General features: G+C 36.6%; 1 protein-coding gene across 1 annotated transcript in view; it reads left to right on the top strand.

Moving 5' to 3' along the window:
* Positions 1–16467, top strand: part of LOC138430928 (A disintegrin and metallopeptidase domain 3-like) — a 120176-nt gene that overhangs the window by 11510 nt on the left and 92199 nt on the right. Inside the window, 3 exon segments of the mRNA XM_069572948.1 lie at positions 2685–2763; positions 9199–9275; positions 9794–9971. Coding sequence (XP_069429049.1) covers positions 2685–2763; positions 9199–9275; positions 9794–9971 — 334 coding nt within the window.

Here is a 16467-nt window from a genome sequence, read left to right as displayed (position 1 = left end):
CTGGAGTTCACTCAGATTTACATCCATCAAGTCAGCCATCTCATCTTCTGTTGTTCCCTTCTCCTCCTGCTCCCAATCCCTCCCAACATCAAAGTCTTATCCAATGAGTCAAATTCACATGTAGTAGCCAAAGTACTGGAGTTTCAGCTTTAGCATCATTCCTTCCAAAGAAATCCCAGGGCTTATCTCCTTCAGAATGGTCTGGTTGGATCTCCTTGCAGTCCAAGGGACTCTCAACAGTCTTATCCAACACCACAGTTCAAAAGCACCAATTCTTCAGTGCTCAGCCTTCTTCACAGTCCAACACTCACATCCATATATGACTACTGGAAAAACTATAGCCTTGACTAAACAGACCTTAGTCGGCCAAGTAATGTCTCTGCTTTTGAATATGCTATCTAGGTTGGTCATAACTTTTCTTCCAAGGAGTAAGTGCCTTTTAATTTCATGGCTGCAATTACCATCTGCAGTGATTTTGGAGCCCCAAAAAATAATGTCTGACACTGTTTCCACTGTTTCCCCATCTATTTCCCATGAAGTGATGGCACCGGATGCCATGATCTTCGTTTTCTGAATGTTGAGCTAAGCCAACTTTTTCACTCTCCTCTTTCACTGTCATCAAGAGGCTTTTTAGTTCCTCTTCACTTTCTGCCATAAGGGTGGTGTCATCTGCTTATCTGAGGTTATTGATATTTCTCCCAGCAATCTTGATTCCAGCTTGTGTTTCTTCCAGTCCAGCGTTTCTCATGATGTACTCTGCATAGACGTTAAATAAGCAGGGTGACAATACACAGCCTTGATGTACTCCTTTTCCTATTTGGAACCAATCTGTTGTTTCATGTCCCGTTCTAACTGTTGCTTCCTGACCTGCATATAGGTTTCTCAAGAGGCAGGTCAGGTCTTCTGGTATTCCCATCTCTCTCAGAATCTTCCACAGTTTATTGTGATCCACACAGTCAAAGGCTTGGGCATAGTCAATAAAGCAGAAATAGATGTTTTTCTGGAACTCTCTTGCTTTTTCCATGATCCCGCAGATGTTGGCAATTTGATCTCTGGCTCCTCTGCCTTTTCTAAAACCAGCTTGAACATCAGGAAGTTCACGGTTCACATATTGCTGAAGCCTGGCTTGGAGAATTTTGAGCATTACTTTACTAGCATGTGAGATGAGTGCAATTGTGCGGAAGTTTGAGCAATTTTTGGCATTGCCTTTCTTTTGGATTGAATAAACTATTTATCCTCCCTTATTACAGCAAGAAAGCTCTCTAGTTGACATCCCTGGACATGGCTTCCCAGGCCTCAGTGTAGATATTGCATTATAAATAAGAAAATTCTTAAATGCTCTATACTGCCAGTTTTTTTTCCTTCAAAATCATTATAACTAAATTTTATGACAATAAATTAAAAGATTTTTTTTCTACATTTTCAACCAAAAGTGTATGTTCACTCATTTTTGTTAATTAGTGGATAACAAGCACTATTTTATTATTGCTTTAATATGCAGTTCTCTGGTTATTAATAACATGTAATGGATGGGGAAACAGTGGAAACAGGGTCAGACTATTTTTTTGGGCTCCAAAGTCACTGCAGATGATGATTGCGGCCATGAAATAAAAGAATCTTACTCCTTGGAGGAAAAGTTATGACCAACCTAGATAGCATATTCAAAAGCAGAGACATTACTTTGCCAACTAAGGTCTGTCTAGTCAAGGCTATGTTTTTCCTGTGGTCATGTATGGATGTGAGAGTTGGACTGTGAAGAAAGCTGAGTGCCGAAGAATTGATGCTTTTGAACTGTGGTGTTGGAGAAGACTCTTGAGAGTCCCTTGGACTGCAAGGAGATCCAACCAGTCCATTCTGAAGAAGATCAGCCCTGGGATTTCTTTGGAAGGAATGATGCTAAAGCTGAAGCTCCAGTACTTTGACCACCTCATGAGAAGTGTTGACTCAAAAAGGACTCTTATGCTGGGAGGGATTGGGGGCAGGAGGAGAAGGGGACGACTAAGGATGAGATGGCTGGATGGCATCACGGACACAATGGACATGAGTCTGAGTGAACCCTGGGAGATGGTGATGGACAGGGAGGCCTGGCGTGCTGCGATTCATGGGGTCGCAAAGAGTCGGACACAACTGGGCGACTGAGCTGAACTGACTGAATGTCTTTCCAAGTGAAAACGTACAGTTCTCAGTGACTTGCTTCCCTTAAGATTTTAGGGTAATTAATTTTTATTCATTCAGTCAGTCCAATTCAGGTCAGTCGCTCAGTCGTCTCCGACTCTGCTATCCCATAGATAGCAGCATGCCAGGCTTCCCTGTTCATCACCAACTCCCCAAGTTTCTCCAAACTTAGTGATGCCATCCAACCATCTCATCCTCTGTCATCGGCTTCTTCTGCCTTCAATCTTTCCCAGCATCAGGGTCTTCTCCATTGAATCAGTTCTTTGCATCAGGTGTCCAAAGTATTGGAGCTTCAGTTTCAGCAATAGTGCTTCCAGTAAATATTCAGGACTGAATATTCCTTTAGGATTGACTGGTTTGATCTTCTTGCAGTCCAAGGAACCCATTTAATTTTTGCATATTTAAGCTTATAAAGGGGAAATTAAAGGTTTTTTTTAATGTCATAACTCTGGAAGTTACTTTTATTAATGCTGTTATTAAAACAATGTTTATTATTTTGGTTGAATTAGGTCATTTTTAGACTCTAATCTCCTGGTGTATTCATACAACAAATCGAGGGTGTTATATCCAGATTCTTCATTTATAAAGGTAAGTTTTGTTTACTTTATGTTTTGTAGATTTTTATCCTTTTGTGGTAAAGGCATCATTTGTGGGAAGAATGAGCCAGATTGTTGGGCAAGCAGATTGATCACAAACCCAAACATAATATGGCTGTTGCTATGAAAACATGTTGAAGAGAATGAGAAATTTAGAATGTGAAACTCAGGAATCACTTAATTGAAAATGTCATTTACATTCACTGGAAGTAGTTGTAGGAATTTGAGAGCAGAAAGAAGTAGGGAAAGGAACTCAGAAGCCTCTAAACCAGAGAGAATTTTTGATGACGGTGTCATAGGAGTTGAGCAGTGGAGGGAACAGTGGAAACCACTTCACAGAAAGAGCACAGAAAAATAAAACTGCAATAGCATATTGAGTACTAAATCCTAATATGTTTACATGAAAACTGCAACAATTTGAATTATATCCCCCAATGAAGATAAGAGTCAAAAATTGTTTAAAAGAAAATGAAGAAGTCAGCTTTAGTCTAAAATATGTACATTGCCAGAATAGATGATGGAGAAGATACGAATGCAAGTGTTTGTTCAAATTCTGTTGCTGTGCTACAATTCAGAGAGAATGATATTTAAAATATGGTAACCGGTACATTTCTCTTTCTCACCATCTGCAAGTAGAAAGTAGGACAGAATTCATGAGACACTTGGTTTCAGACATTAGATAGTTAAAAGAAAAATCAGAGATTCTTCCTCTGACAGAAAGGAAGCACAGAGGGTGAGTCTCACATTGAACTTGGTCCTTTGATTAGGAATAATGTCTTAACTATAGTATAAGAGTTGAATCAATAGGACTTCTTACAGGTTTGGATTTTCTGAATTGTAGGGATAATGTATTCAGTCATTCAACACTAAGAATAAAGTTAGAAATAGGTTTTGGGTTTTTTTTTTTTTTAATATGGTCTTTACAAAGTTAAGGAAATTCACTGTTCCTAGATTGGTAAGAATCTGTTTGTTTTTCTGTCCCATGATGGGAAATATAATTAATTGTATAAGATGTCTTTTCTGTATTAGTTGATATGATCATATGATGTTGAGATAGTGTATTGCTTTGACTGATTTTCAAATATTGATACAATACCTAGAAAACATCTTTCATACTTATAAAAATCCAAACTTGGTCTTGTTGTATGAAATTTTTATTTGTGCCTGGATTTGACTTGCTAACAATTTCTTGAGAATTTTGGGGGTCAAATTTCATGAAAAACATTGGTCTATGATTTTCTTTTTTTGTAGTGACTTTGTCTAACTTTTAGATTAGAGTAATACTAGCCTCATGAAATGCATCAAAAAGGAATGCATTCTCTTTTGTTTTTTTCCGGAGGACATTGTATAAATACTTGTTAATTCTTAAGGTACTTGGTAAAATTCTACAGTGAAATCCCTGGGCTTTGGGATTTTGCATGTATGTGTGTTGGGAGCTATTAAATTAGCAATTCAATTTGTTTAATAGTTATAGGCTATTTTATTTATCTGTTTTTTTTTTTGATTGCTTTGGTAGGTTCTAGTTTTTTAAGTAATTGGTCTGTTTCATCTCAGGGGCATTTCTGCATGGAATTTTGTAATAGTCTTTATTATTCTTTTAATGACTTACAGGAGCTTTAGTGATGTGTTGGTTCATTTCAGTCATTGATGATATGTGACTCCTCTTTTCTTAACTGTCAGTCTTACTAGAGATTTTTCAATTTATTGCACATATCAAAGAACCGACTGTTTCTTGCTTTGATTTTCTTTGCTGTTATCTTATTTTCAATGTCACAGCTTTTTGCTGTATTTCTTTTCTCCCTGATACCTTGCTGCAGGTTTATTTTGCTCTTCTTATTCTAATATGTTAAGGACAAAACTTAATAGGTGACCATTCATCTGGAAAAGATTGAGGGAAAGATAAGGCTTAATGTTGTTTGAATCAGGAAAAGTGATACCTCAGCCTTATCAAGGTTATGGCCTATTTGTGTGTGTGTGTGTGTGTGTGTGTGTGTGTGTGTGTGTGTGGATACATAAGAATTTCAGGATCATTTTTTCTGGTTCTGTGAAAAATGCTGTTAGGTATTGTATAGGAATCACATTGAATTTGTAGATTGCTTTAGGTGGTATGGGAATTATAACCATAAGAATTCCCTTAATTCATGACCATTGGATCTCTTTCCATTGTGTCATAATTTCTTTCCTCAGTGTACTATAGGTTTAGAGTACAGGTCTTTCTCTTCCTTGGTTTAATTTAATCAAAAATATTTTATTCTTTTGGATGCTATTGTAAGTGGAATTGTTTTGTTAATTTCTCTTTCTGACAGTTTGTTAGTTTGTAGAAACAGAAATGACTTTTGTATGTTAAATTTATACTCTGTAGCATTGCTCAATTTACTAATATTTTTCTTCTTTAACCTATGTAGTAATTGCTTTTATTACTTGAATTTTGAACGTGGAACTTCCTTTGCATATCTGGGATGAATCCCACTTGGTTTTGGTTTACAATTTTTAAATTTTTCAATGTAAAAATTTGAAAAATTTTCAATGTAAAAATTTGAAAATTTTTAAATGTAATTTTATTGTTGATTTTTATTTCCTAATATGTTGCTGAGAATTTTTGCATATATGCTCATGAGAGATTTTAATGTGTACCTACCTCTTTTTTTTTTAAGTGTCATTGGTTGTTGGTTTTAGTATAATATTGGCCCACATAGCATGCATTAGAAGAATTTGTTTTGTTTCTATATTTTGAAGGAATGTATAGAGATTTGATATGGTTTACTCAAGTGTTTGGTAGAATTCAGCAGTGACAACATCTGGGCCTGCTTGCTGCTTTGTGATTTGGCAGGTGATCAGTTTTTTTCAACTTCTTTAAGAGAATCAGACTAGTCAGATTGTCTATTTCCTCTTACATGAGGTTTGACAAATGGTGTGTTTCAAATAGTTGGACCATTTTATCCAGGATTTAAAATTGATGGACATAGAGTTGTATCTCATTCCTTTATTATTCTTTTAATGTACATAAGGCTATAGTTAAGATATTTCTTTTATACTACTGATATCAGTAATTAGTATCATCTCTCTTAACACACCTGGAAAGAGGTTTATCAATTCTAAATATTTCTTTTCTGTTGCTTACTTTGGATTTAATTTGCTTTTCCTTTTTTCTAGTTTCCAAAGGGGAGACTTTAATTACTATCCCATAACTCCTGTAAGACTTGAGCACTTTCTACTGTCTTCCTTTGCTCCTTTGATCTGTTGAAGTTGAACTGAGTCTTTCTTCTGTCTGATGTAATCTGCTGCTGAAGACTTCTAGTGAATTTTTTCAGTTCAGTCATTATTCTATGGCTTTCCTTAGTGGTAAAGAACCTGCCAATGCAGGGGACAGGTTCAGTTTATGAGTTAAGAAAACCCCTTGCAGAAGGAAATGGCAATCCACTCCAGTATTCTCATCTGGAAAGTCCCATGGGCACAAGAGTCAGGTGGGCTACAGTCCTTGGGGTAGTGAAAGAATTGGACACGACTTGGCAACTAAACAACAGCAGCAATTATTCTACACCTCCATGATTTCTGTTTGATACTTTCAATATTTTATCTGTTTTTTTTTTTTTCAAACTCTCACTTGGTTCATGCATTGTCCTCCTATCCTCAATGAGCATCTTTATGGGACCATCTTTATTTTTAATTTTTTATTAGGTACATTAAGTTTATTTCACTAGTGTCAATTTCAGCCTGTACCTTGTTCCTTTGTTTGAAATATCATTTCCTTATTCCTCATTTTACTTAACACTCTACTTTCGTGTCTGCTTATTAGGAAAGCAGTCCCCTCACAGGGTCTTCATGAGTGGCCGTGTCCAGAAGGACACCCCCACAAACCAGCCCAGCCAGTGATTTGAGGGTCCTCTACCAGCTATTCCTCTCTTCAGGTAGAAGCAGACCTTGGTGGGGTTTCTCTGCTCTGGCTCTGTCTCAGAAGGGATGTTCACTGTTCTGTCATCCCAGGTCGGTGCCTCTGTTCTCCCACAGACTGTACCGCGGCTACAGTGCTGCAAGATCTGAGAGTCAGATGCTGGTTCTTGGGGCAGTATTGGTGAAGTGGGAGCACTGCATTCAATCCGTCCACTGTTGTCTCCTGCCGTGGAGGCAGAGAGGTGGGATTTTTCTTTTTCTCACTCTGTAATGAGTGTGGACAAGCAGGAAAGGGAGTCAGTGGTGTCAAGTAACCCAAGCCACCATCTCCATTGTGCTCTGGGTGACCAGACTGCTCAGGTTTGGTGACCCTGTTGCTTGGGTCTTCTCCTCAAAAATACTGGGGCACTGCTTGCTTGAACAATACCCTTTCCTGCCCTGGGTCAATTTGGAAGCTAGATTATCTCTTTCTAATCTAATCGAATCTCTGGGGCAGATTCTTTGGTGAACAGGCATCCCAAATCTCTCTACTGGCTTTGGTGCATCTGATGTTGCATTCACCAAAAGATGTGCACGAGCCAGTCTGTTATTTCATGGTCTCTCACAGATGGAATTGGTGCATTAATTGCTGCCACTTGGTTTATTTGTTGGAGGATGGCAGATCCAGGGATTTCTAAACCACCATCTTTTGACCAGTATTAAGCCTTTATTTCTTTGAATATTTTTTCTACTCTGCTAATTCTTTCTGGTTCTCCTTCATGGATTCTGACATATATTTTTAAATTTTGGTAATGTTCCATGTGTTCTTGAAACTCTATTCATTTTCTTAATTGATATTCCTGTGATTTTTATATCGGGTAAATTTTGCGCATCTGTCTCCGGTTCACTGATTCCGTCCCTTGTCATCTGCGCTCTGTGTTTATTCCTACCCAGTTTGGGTTGTTTTCTTTCTTTCTTTCTTTTTTTTTCTTATTTTATTATTTGGTTCTAATTTCTTAGTTGTTATTTTTAATAGCTTCTATTTCATTTCTGAAATTTCCTTATTCTTTCAGTTGTTTCAGGATGATTTTAAAATGTTCATTGAATGTATATTTTCACAGCTGCTTTAAAATCCATTTAATCATTCCAGCATGTGGCTAATCTCAATATGCAGCATCTGGTGTCTTCTCCCATTTTGTTGTGATATTCTTGGTTCTTGATATAGTATATAGTTTTAGATTGTATCCTTGTCATTGAAATCTTCTATTGTTGAAGGAAATCACCCTGTTTAGTTCAAATTTAGTGTGGTTGTTGCTCCAGTGACCATTTAGTTTTCTTGGAACTTTTTATATTATTTTGTTGTCCTTCATTCTTCCTGGCTTATGTGGAGCTCACTGGATCTCTGCCAGAGCAGCCCATGGCAGGAAACGTTTCTTTCTTGGGCCACCCTCTGTTACTTGGTAATGTTGGTTGATGAGGGAACCATATAATGGAGAACATTTCTTCTAGCTCTATGTCAGTCACTGGCTATCAGTATGCTTCTCAGTCTGTCTCTGCTAGTGCCCCTGAGAGAGGAAAGTTTTTCATCTAGGCCACTCTTTGCTGCTTTGAGTTTGGAGTGTTGAGAGTTATGTCACGAGGATCATTTTCTCTTATTGGGCATGCAAGACCTGGAGATGCATAAACTCTGATACTGTCTTCTGCTGGGTAAAATGTTGGGACCTGATTTGCATTCTACGTCTTTGTGAAGGTTTGTGGCATAGTTTACTGACACCACTGTGGGCAGAATTGGCTGCTACTGTTATCTGACAGTGGAGTGTGTATGCTCTGCCACTATTGGTTGGAGATAGGAGTTAAGTCGAGTATTGAGATGAGTGAATCCTTACTAATGGATTTGTATGTCTGGACACTAATGCCATAGAATCATATTCGTACATGAGAATGTGATGATAATAGTGTGTTCATAGTCCAGGATTAACTGAGGAACAAGGCTGATTCTAAATATCACTACACTTCTTAAGGAAGAGAAGGAAATATTCAGTAAAAGACTGTATCAGTGGAGAACATAGGAAGAGTAATGTTTTAAAAGTCCATTGAGAAGAGACTTTCAAGTAAAGATGATCAACATGGTGAGATATGAAAAAATAGTGAAGAAATGTCAGTTAAGATATTTTGGTTTTACTTGGAATAAAAAAAATGAAATGCTCAGAGTGGAAGTCAAATTAATGTCGGTGATTACTTGAGGTAGAATTTTTAGACTATATATTCAAAATGTAGACTGAGAATGACAAGATATAGATCAGAATGTTATTTATGGAAAGTTCAGATTTACAGCAAAAACTTTGGGAAAGAATAGAAGTTGTGAATATTCATAGTCAGAAGAGTGTCAAGGGGAAAAGACTGTAGAAAGATAAAAAGGAAATGAAATGTCTGTTGAATTGTATAATGGAATGCTTAAATTTGATCTTTGATGATGTCTAGAATGAGGATTATCAATAAAATCAAACTCTTTGTTTGCTAATCATTACCGATGTATCTTTATATTACTCCTGTGCAGGGCCATTGCTTTTACCAAGGATATGCCACAGAGATTCCAAATTCAGCTGCGACACTTAGTACCTGCTCTGGACTCAGGTAATGACATATTCCAGAGATGTACCATAGTCGATATCTAGTGTGCCCTTTAACTTTTAGAAACTTCTTGAAGGGTAGATGGAAGACAAAGAAAATAGACACTTACACTGTGTTTCTTCTTATCTACTTTCTGTGCCTGCTTGTCTTATCTTTTCCACTATACTCTTTGTCTCTGCCAGGCTTGCAATTATAAAATTCATTCAGAAATAGCTGTCATCAGAATGAGAAATATCTGTATTACTGAGCCACTCTGGAACTGCAATGACTCTTAAATGCTATAATAGAAGGAGGTCGAAAATTGGGTTTACACATTGATGGAAGTAGGTTGGGGCTATTATTAGGTACTAGGGGACAAACTCATTATCAAATTTCTACTTAATGTTTTCTTTTAATATTTATGTTTATTAAAATTTATGTTTAAAAATTAAATTAAAAATTAAAAATTAAAAATTAAATTTTATGTTTATTATTGAGAAATCCAAATTTTTAATTTCTTTTTTATGTGTTTCAATATTCAGGGGATTATTGCAGTTTGAGAATGTCAGTTATGGAATTGAACCACTGGAATCATCAACTACATATGAGCATGTGATTTATCCGTTCAGGGATAAAAAAAGTGATTTTTCTCCCATATCAGAAAACAATTCTACCACTCAATTTTCAGATCAATCCTACAAAATTTTTGTGAAATCAAATGTAAGTAACTCGTGTATGCAAATTGTGATAAACATATTCACATTGATATCTGTTACATTTGGAAAACAAGTTTAAAGTGATACTGGTTATAATAAAGCCTTCTCTTATAAGGTATTTAGTTTAAATATATTTTGATTAGTCATATAGTATTAAAAAATTTAACAGCTGTAAATATGTAATTTAAAATTCTCACATATACCTAATTTTAAGTATTTTATGCAGATATGCCTTTTTTTTTTACCTTTTTAAAAAAATTTTTATTTTTACTTTATTTTACTTTACAATACTGTATTGGTTTTGCCATACATTGACATGAATCCACCACGGGGGTACATGAGTTCCCAAACATGAACCCCCCTCCCACTTCCCACCCCATATCATCTCTCTGGATCATCCCCGTGCACCAGCCCCAAGCAGCCTTTTAAGTATTTTTATGCAAATATACACAAATATTAAATGAAAACAGTAAGTAGAAATTTGATCATGACCTTTTTGTCATTTCCACCAGGACTTTTCTGGTGGCTTAGACGGTAAAGCATCTGTCTACAATGAGGGAGACCTGGGTTCGATCCCTGGGTTGGGAAGATCACCTGGAGAAGGAAATGGCAATCCACTCCAATACTATTGCCTGGAAAATCCCATGGACAGAGGAGCCTGGTAGGCTACAGTCCATGGGGTCGCAAAGAGTCAGACAAGACTGAGTGACTTCACTTTCCTTTGTCATTTCATATCTAAGAATCGTTCCATCTTGCTTGATTAACATGTAAATCCAGTTTTCTACCTTCTTCTATCTATGATTGCATTTAGGAGTCATTGCAGTTCTAGGGTAGCACAGTTCCACTTTTACTGAATTTTCATCCTAAAAATATAGAGGTACTCAAATTTGCTGATTGTAAGTGTCATGCATTTTGCCATTTGGTAACTTTATTAACTTTGCAAAAATAAATGTTAATTTTGATAGAAAATGCAAAAGTACAAACGAGGCAAGAATTGTTCCATATCTCATTGTCTAGACATAGTGTTCTTAGAACTTTGAGGCATTAGTTCTAATTATTTTACTCTTTTGAGTTATAAAAATGACTTATAAAGGAAGAATTAAGAAAAAAATTACCTTATCATGTATTTTTCTTTGAAATTTGATTTGTGCTATTAAAAGGATAAGTTTTCACTTATCATTAAGTTACATTGCATTTATTATCATTTTAAATTAATGTTAGTTAATATTATTAAAAATTTAAATATAAGCAGAAGGATAATAAAAATTGACCATAATACTATTCTCTAGACAAAAGGCTATTGTGAAACCCAGGACAATCATTTCGATATATTGTTTTTCACATACTTGGCAACCCACTCCAGTACTCTTGCCTGGAAAATTCCATGGACAGAGAAGCCTTGAGGGTACAGTCCATGGGGTCGCAAAGAGTCGGACACGACTGAGCAACTTCAATGTATTATATATATATATAAATTTAAAACATATGCTTTCATTATGGTATATTTTGCATATTTATGTTTTTAACTTCTAACAAGAAATACTGCATGAATGTATCAGATTTTTGAACAGTCACACTTTTCTTAAAATTGGTGTTATCTAGAAATAGGCATATTTCCAAGATTTTTAGATATATATATATTCTAACTTCCTCCTTAAGAATGTTTGCACAACTTTACATTTTGCCATCAAAAGTTAAGAAAATGAAACTGTGTCCACATATTCATAGCAAAATTGGATACCTTGTTTAGAGAGGCAAAACAAAATTATAATATAAAATGTGAATTTAATTTTTTATGATCTCCCATCTCATTGTTGCTTTAACATTTTTTATTTTGCCAAAAATATGGGTATAAATGCAGATGTTTAAAATTACCCTTTCAGAGTGTCATAAAAATGATAAAATATAGTTTTATATAGAAATGAAAATTTCCTTTTTAATAGAACTGAGATGTGACTCCCAACCCTATGCCATTTGCCTGTTGCAGTACAACACTGACACAATTGAAGACCATTTCAAAACTGAAGCAGAGCATTGTGACATAAAATAACTTTAAAGGTTTCCATGAACCCTCTTCTATGGCAGTGGGAAAACCCAAATGGATTGACATGTTATGGCAAAGACAAATAGCCCTGCCCTTGAAACCCCCAACTTGACTTGAAGAGTCAGCAATAATAGAGGGGTTGATAGAGGCAAAGGCAACATACAGTTCCAGCTGCCATAGCTTGAAGTTCTAGTCAATTAGGCTATAGCCACAAGTATTTCGCTGAGTAATAAGGCAATGGCACCCCACTCCAGTATTCATGCCTGGAAAATCCCATGGACAGAGGAACCTGGTAGGCTGCAGTCCATGGGGTTGCTACGAGTAGGGCACGACTGAGCGACTTCACTTTCTCTTTTCACTTTCATGCATTGGAGAAGGAATTAACACCCCACTCCAGTACTCTTGCCTGGAGAATCCCAGGGACGGGGGGCCTGGTGAGCTGCCATCTATGGGGTCTCACAGAATTGGACGTGACTGAAGTGGCAGCATATCATCTTTTTATATTTAAATCTTCTCATCTGTAAAAATCCAATGATAAAAATAATACCCAAGTCACACAGGTACTTTAAAGTTTCCATAAATTTGTAATTGAAAATTACTTAGCATAGTATGTCAGAAATGTAAGTGATCTATGTATATCAATAAATATTGCCCCTCCTACTACTATTTGTATTTGCTATCAATAGTTTTTCATGTACTGAAACAAGGTAAGTGGAACTAAAAATGGAAAATTTGGATACAAAATAGAATGCAATATGAAATAAAAGACACTTAAATTTCAGAACTAAGAAGAAACCAGGGATATCACTGCTGTTACTGATTGGTGGCCCAAGACTGGGGACCCTTGCACAAGGGAACTACTGAAATGTCTTTTTAACTGTGAGTCCAAATACCTAAGGAAATGATATTAAGGGTGGGTTTGGGGAGACAGGTGGTTGAAAATCAGTTTAAAAATATGTATAAAACCTAATTTCCTCTCCTAAACAATTGTTTCTGCTGTAAACTCACAGCTGGCCTAAGACTCTTCTTGGGTGGAATGTGTGAAGTGGGGTCACCAGGCATAGATGTCTTTGTAAATCATAATAGAAGGTGGTTATGATACCAAAATTAGTGTGAATATATTAAACTTGACACACTAGATGTTGGGAAATAGGTTTAAACATTCTAAGATGTTCATGAGAATCCAGGAGGGACCCCCAAAGAATCAAAACCAAGCATGTTGACAGCAAGGTTTCCCATTAAGCATTCCAGATAATTTACACTGTCTGAAGACAGCTGGCCATAAGCTTCATATGCGGTCATAGATGTTGCAACATGCTGTCAATGCCTAATATGAAGAAGCACTAGACATAGGATGAAACAATTTAATATGGTAGATATTGTCTAGGAAAAATTCAAAGTGTTTAATCTTGAGGCACTAAGGAATGGAGAGAGAGAGTGAAGAAAGCAACATGACAATCTACTCAGAGAGGTGTGCTATGCTTAATCTCTCAGTCATGTCTGACTCTTTGTGACCCCATGGACTGCAGCTCATCAGGCTCCTCCGTCCATGGGATTCTCCAGGCAACAACACTGGAATGGGTTGCCATGTCCTCCTCCAGGGGATTTTTCCAACCCAGGGATTGAACCCCAGTCTCCCAAATTGCAGGCAGATTGTGTAGTGACTAAGCCCCTAGGGAAGCCCATACTCAGAAAGGGTGAAGAAAATATTTCATCCACAAATTAAGAACAGAGCACTGTTTAAAAAATAAAATTCAGCAGATAATGGTTCTTGGGAACTAAAAACATGCTACACATGTGTAAAACCTCAAAAGTTCATCATACAAAATTCCAGAAATCACACACAACTAAAGTATAAACAAAAATGACAAGGAAATTTGAGAGATAAATATGCATTTAAAATAACAATACAGGTGATGTGGTATGAGTTCTAATACAGATGAAATTGAGAATCAAAATGATTTAAGCAGGGGTTCTGAATCAATATTTTTAAAAATCTGATTTCTTCTGTATAAAAACAATGTAGAATGGCATGAAACTACTTAGCACCAATATTGAACTTTCCTGCCTATTGTGAATACCCCTCCTAATGTGTAAAACAGCCCACACTTAGGATTAACAGGCTAAGCACAACCAAATTTCTAAGGAGTAGTTGCCAAATACACTGAATTTTCTGTCAAATCAAGAGATGGAACAACTTTGTAAGCTGTTATCCTCAAACTGTATTCTTCATGAGTAAACACTATTACATCAAATACCACAAGATTTTGAGGTGAGGAATTCCTGTCAGTGGTTTAACATGATGTGCGGGCTTTGCTCATGCAAAGACCAAGGTAGATGAAAATGCTAGCTGTTTCCTTTTCCAGCTTCAACTCAGGGCCTCAAAGTGTTCCCAGTAGTATTTGAATTCAGATAGGAGTAAAGGAAGAAGGGTGTCTGAATCCCCATCTTGATAAACCTGAGCTGAACAGGTATCTCTCATGGACTTCTTTTCTCTCAAAGAAGGAGCAATATCATTCTTGAAAAATTGGTCATTTCTTTTTTTAAATATAAATTTAATTATTTTAATTGGAGGTTAATTACTTTACTATATTGTATTGGTTTTGCCATACATCAACATGAATCCACCACAGGTATACACGTGTTCCCCATCCTGAACCCCCCTCCCTGCTCCCTCCCCATAGTGTAAGTCACTTATCCCACCATTTGTTCAATAAAAGTTTGACATGAAAGAAATGAATGTATTCTGAAAGAAGAATACAAAAGTAATAAACACGGGACATAAAAACAAATATAAATATAAAATATAACAAATTACATGATCCAAAATGAATTAAAAACAGTATTGATATTGTTATATATTTATGTACTAGATGCCACCTATTATTGTAAGACCTTGATAGTATGCCCTGTCTTTCCAATTCTTTCTGCAATTCTGAGAGTGAGGACAATTATCCCTCTCTTCAGAAGGAAGCAGAGACCTAGAGAGTTTAAATTATTATTGTAAGTTGCAGCATTAAATTCTAATCTAAATAATACAACCCCAGAGAACCATTCTTTAGTACTCACAAGTCTACCCTTTCACAGTCTGTTTAAAGATCCTGGAAGTGCTCAAGAAATAGACATAAAAGAAAAAAAAAAAAACCATTTTGAAAATGAAAGACATTGACAATAGAACTGGTGAATAACAGAATAGAGATTATCATAAAACCCCAAGGTAACTAAAATGGGTTGGAATGGGTGAATTTAACTCAGATGACCATTATATCTACTATTGGGCAGGAATCCCTTAGAAGAAATGGAGTAACCATCACGGTCAATGCAAGAGTCGGAAATGCAGTACTTGGATACAATCTCAAAAACGACAGAATGATCTCTGTTCGTCTCCAAGGTGAATCATTCAATATCACAGTAATCCAAGTCTGTGCCACAACCAGTAATGCTGAATAGGCTGAAGTTGAATGGTTCTATGAAGACCTACAAGACCTTTTAGAACCAACACCCAAAAAAGATGTCCTTTTCATTATGGGGACTGGAGTGCAAAAGTAGGAAGTCAAGAAACATTTGGGGTAACAGGCAAATTTGGCCTTGGAATATGGAATGAAGCAGGGCAAGGGCCAATAAGGTTTTGCCAAGAGAATGCACTGGTCACTGCAAACACTCTCTTCCAACAACACAAGAGAAGACTGTACACATGGACATCACCAGATGGTCAACACCAAAATCAGATTGATTATATTCTTTGCAGACAAAGATGGAGAAGCTCTATACAGTCAGCAAAAACAAGACTGGGAACTGACTGTGGCTCAGATCATGAACTCCTTATTACCAAATTCAGACTCAAATTGAAGAAAGTAGGGAAAACCGAAGACCATTCATGTATGACCTAAATCAAATCCTTTATGGTTATACAGTGGAAGTGAGAAATAGATTTAAGGGACTAGATCTGATAGAGTGCCTGATGAACTATGGACAGAGGTTCGTGACATTGTACACGAGACAGGGATCAAGACCATCACCATGGAAAAGAAATGCAAAAAAGCAAATTGGCTGTCTGGGGAGGTCTTACAAATGGCTGTGAAAAGAAGAGAGGCAAAAAGCAAAGGAGAAAAGGAAAGATACAGGCATCTGAATGCAGAGTTCCAAAGAATAGCAAGGAGAGGTAAGAAAGCCTTCCTCAGCGATCAATGCAAAGAAATCGAGAAAAACAACAGAATGGGAAAGACTAGAGATCTCTTCAAGAAAATTAGAGATACCAAGGGAACATTTCATGCAAAGATGGGCTTGATAAAGGACAGAAACGGTATGGACCTAAAAGAAGCAGAAGATATTAAGAAGAGGTGGCTAGAATACACAGAAGAACTGTACAAAAAAGATCTTCATGACCAAGATAATCACAATGGTGTGATCACTCACCTAGAGCCAGACATTCTGGAATGTGAAGTCAAGTGGGCCT

The sequence above is a fragment of the Ovis canadensis genome, chromosome 26, assembly GCF_042477335.2.
Source record: "Ovis canadensis isolate MfBH-ARS-UI-01 breed Bighorn chromosome 26, ARS-UI_OviCan_v2, whole genome shotgun sequence".
In the NCBI taxonomy this organism is placed as follows: domain Eukaryota; kingdom Metazoa; phylum Chordata; class Mammalia; order Artiodactyla; family Bovidae; genus Ovis; species Ovis canadensis.
This window is presented reverse-complemented; position numbering and strand designations above follow the sequence as displayed.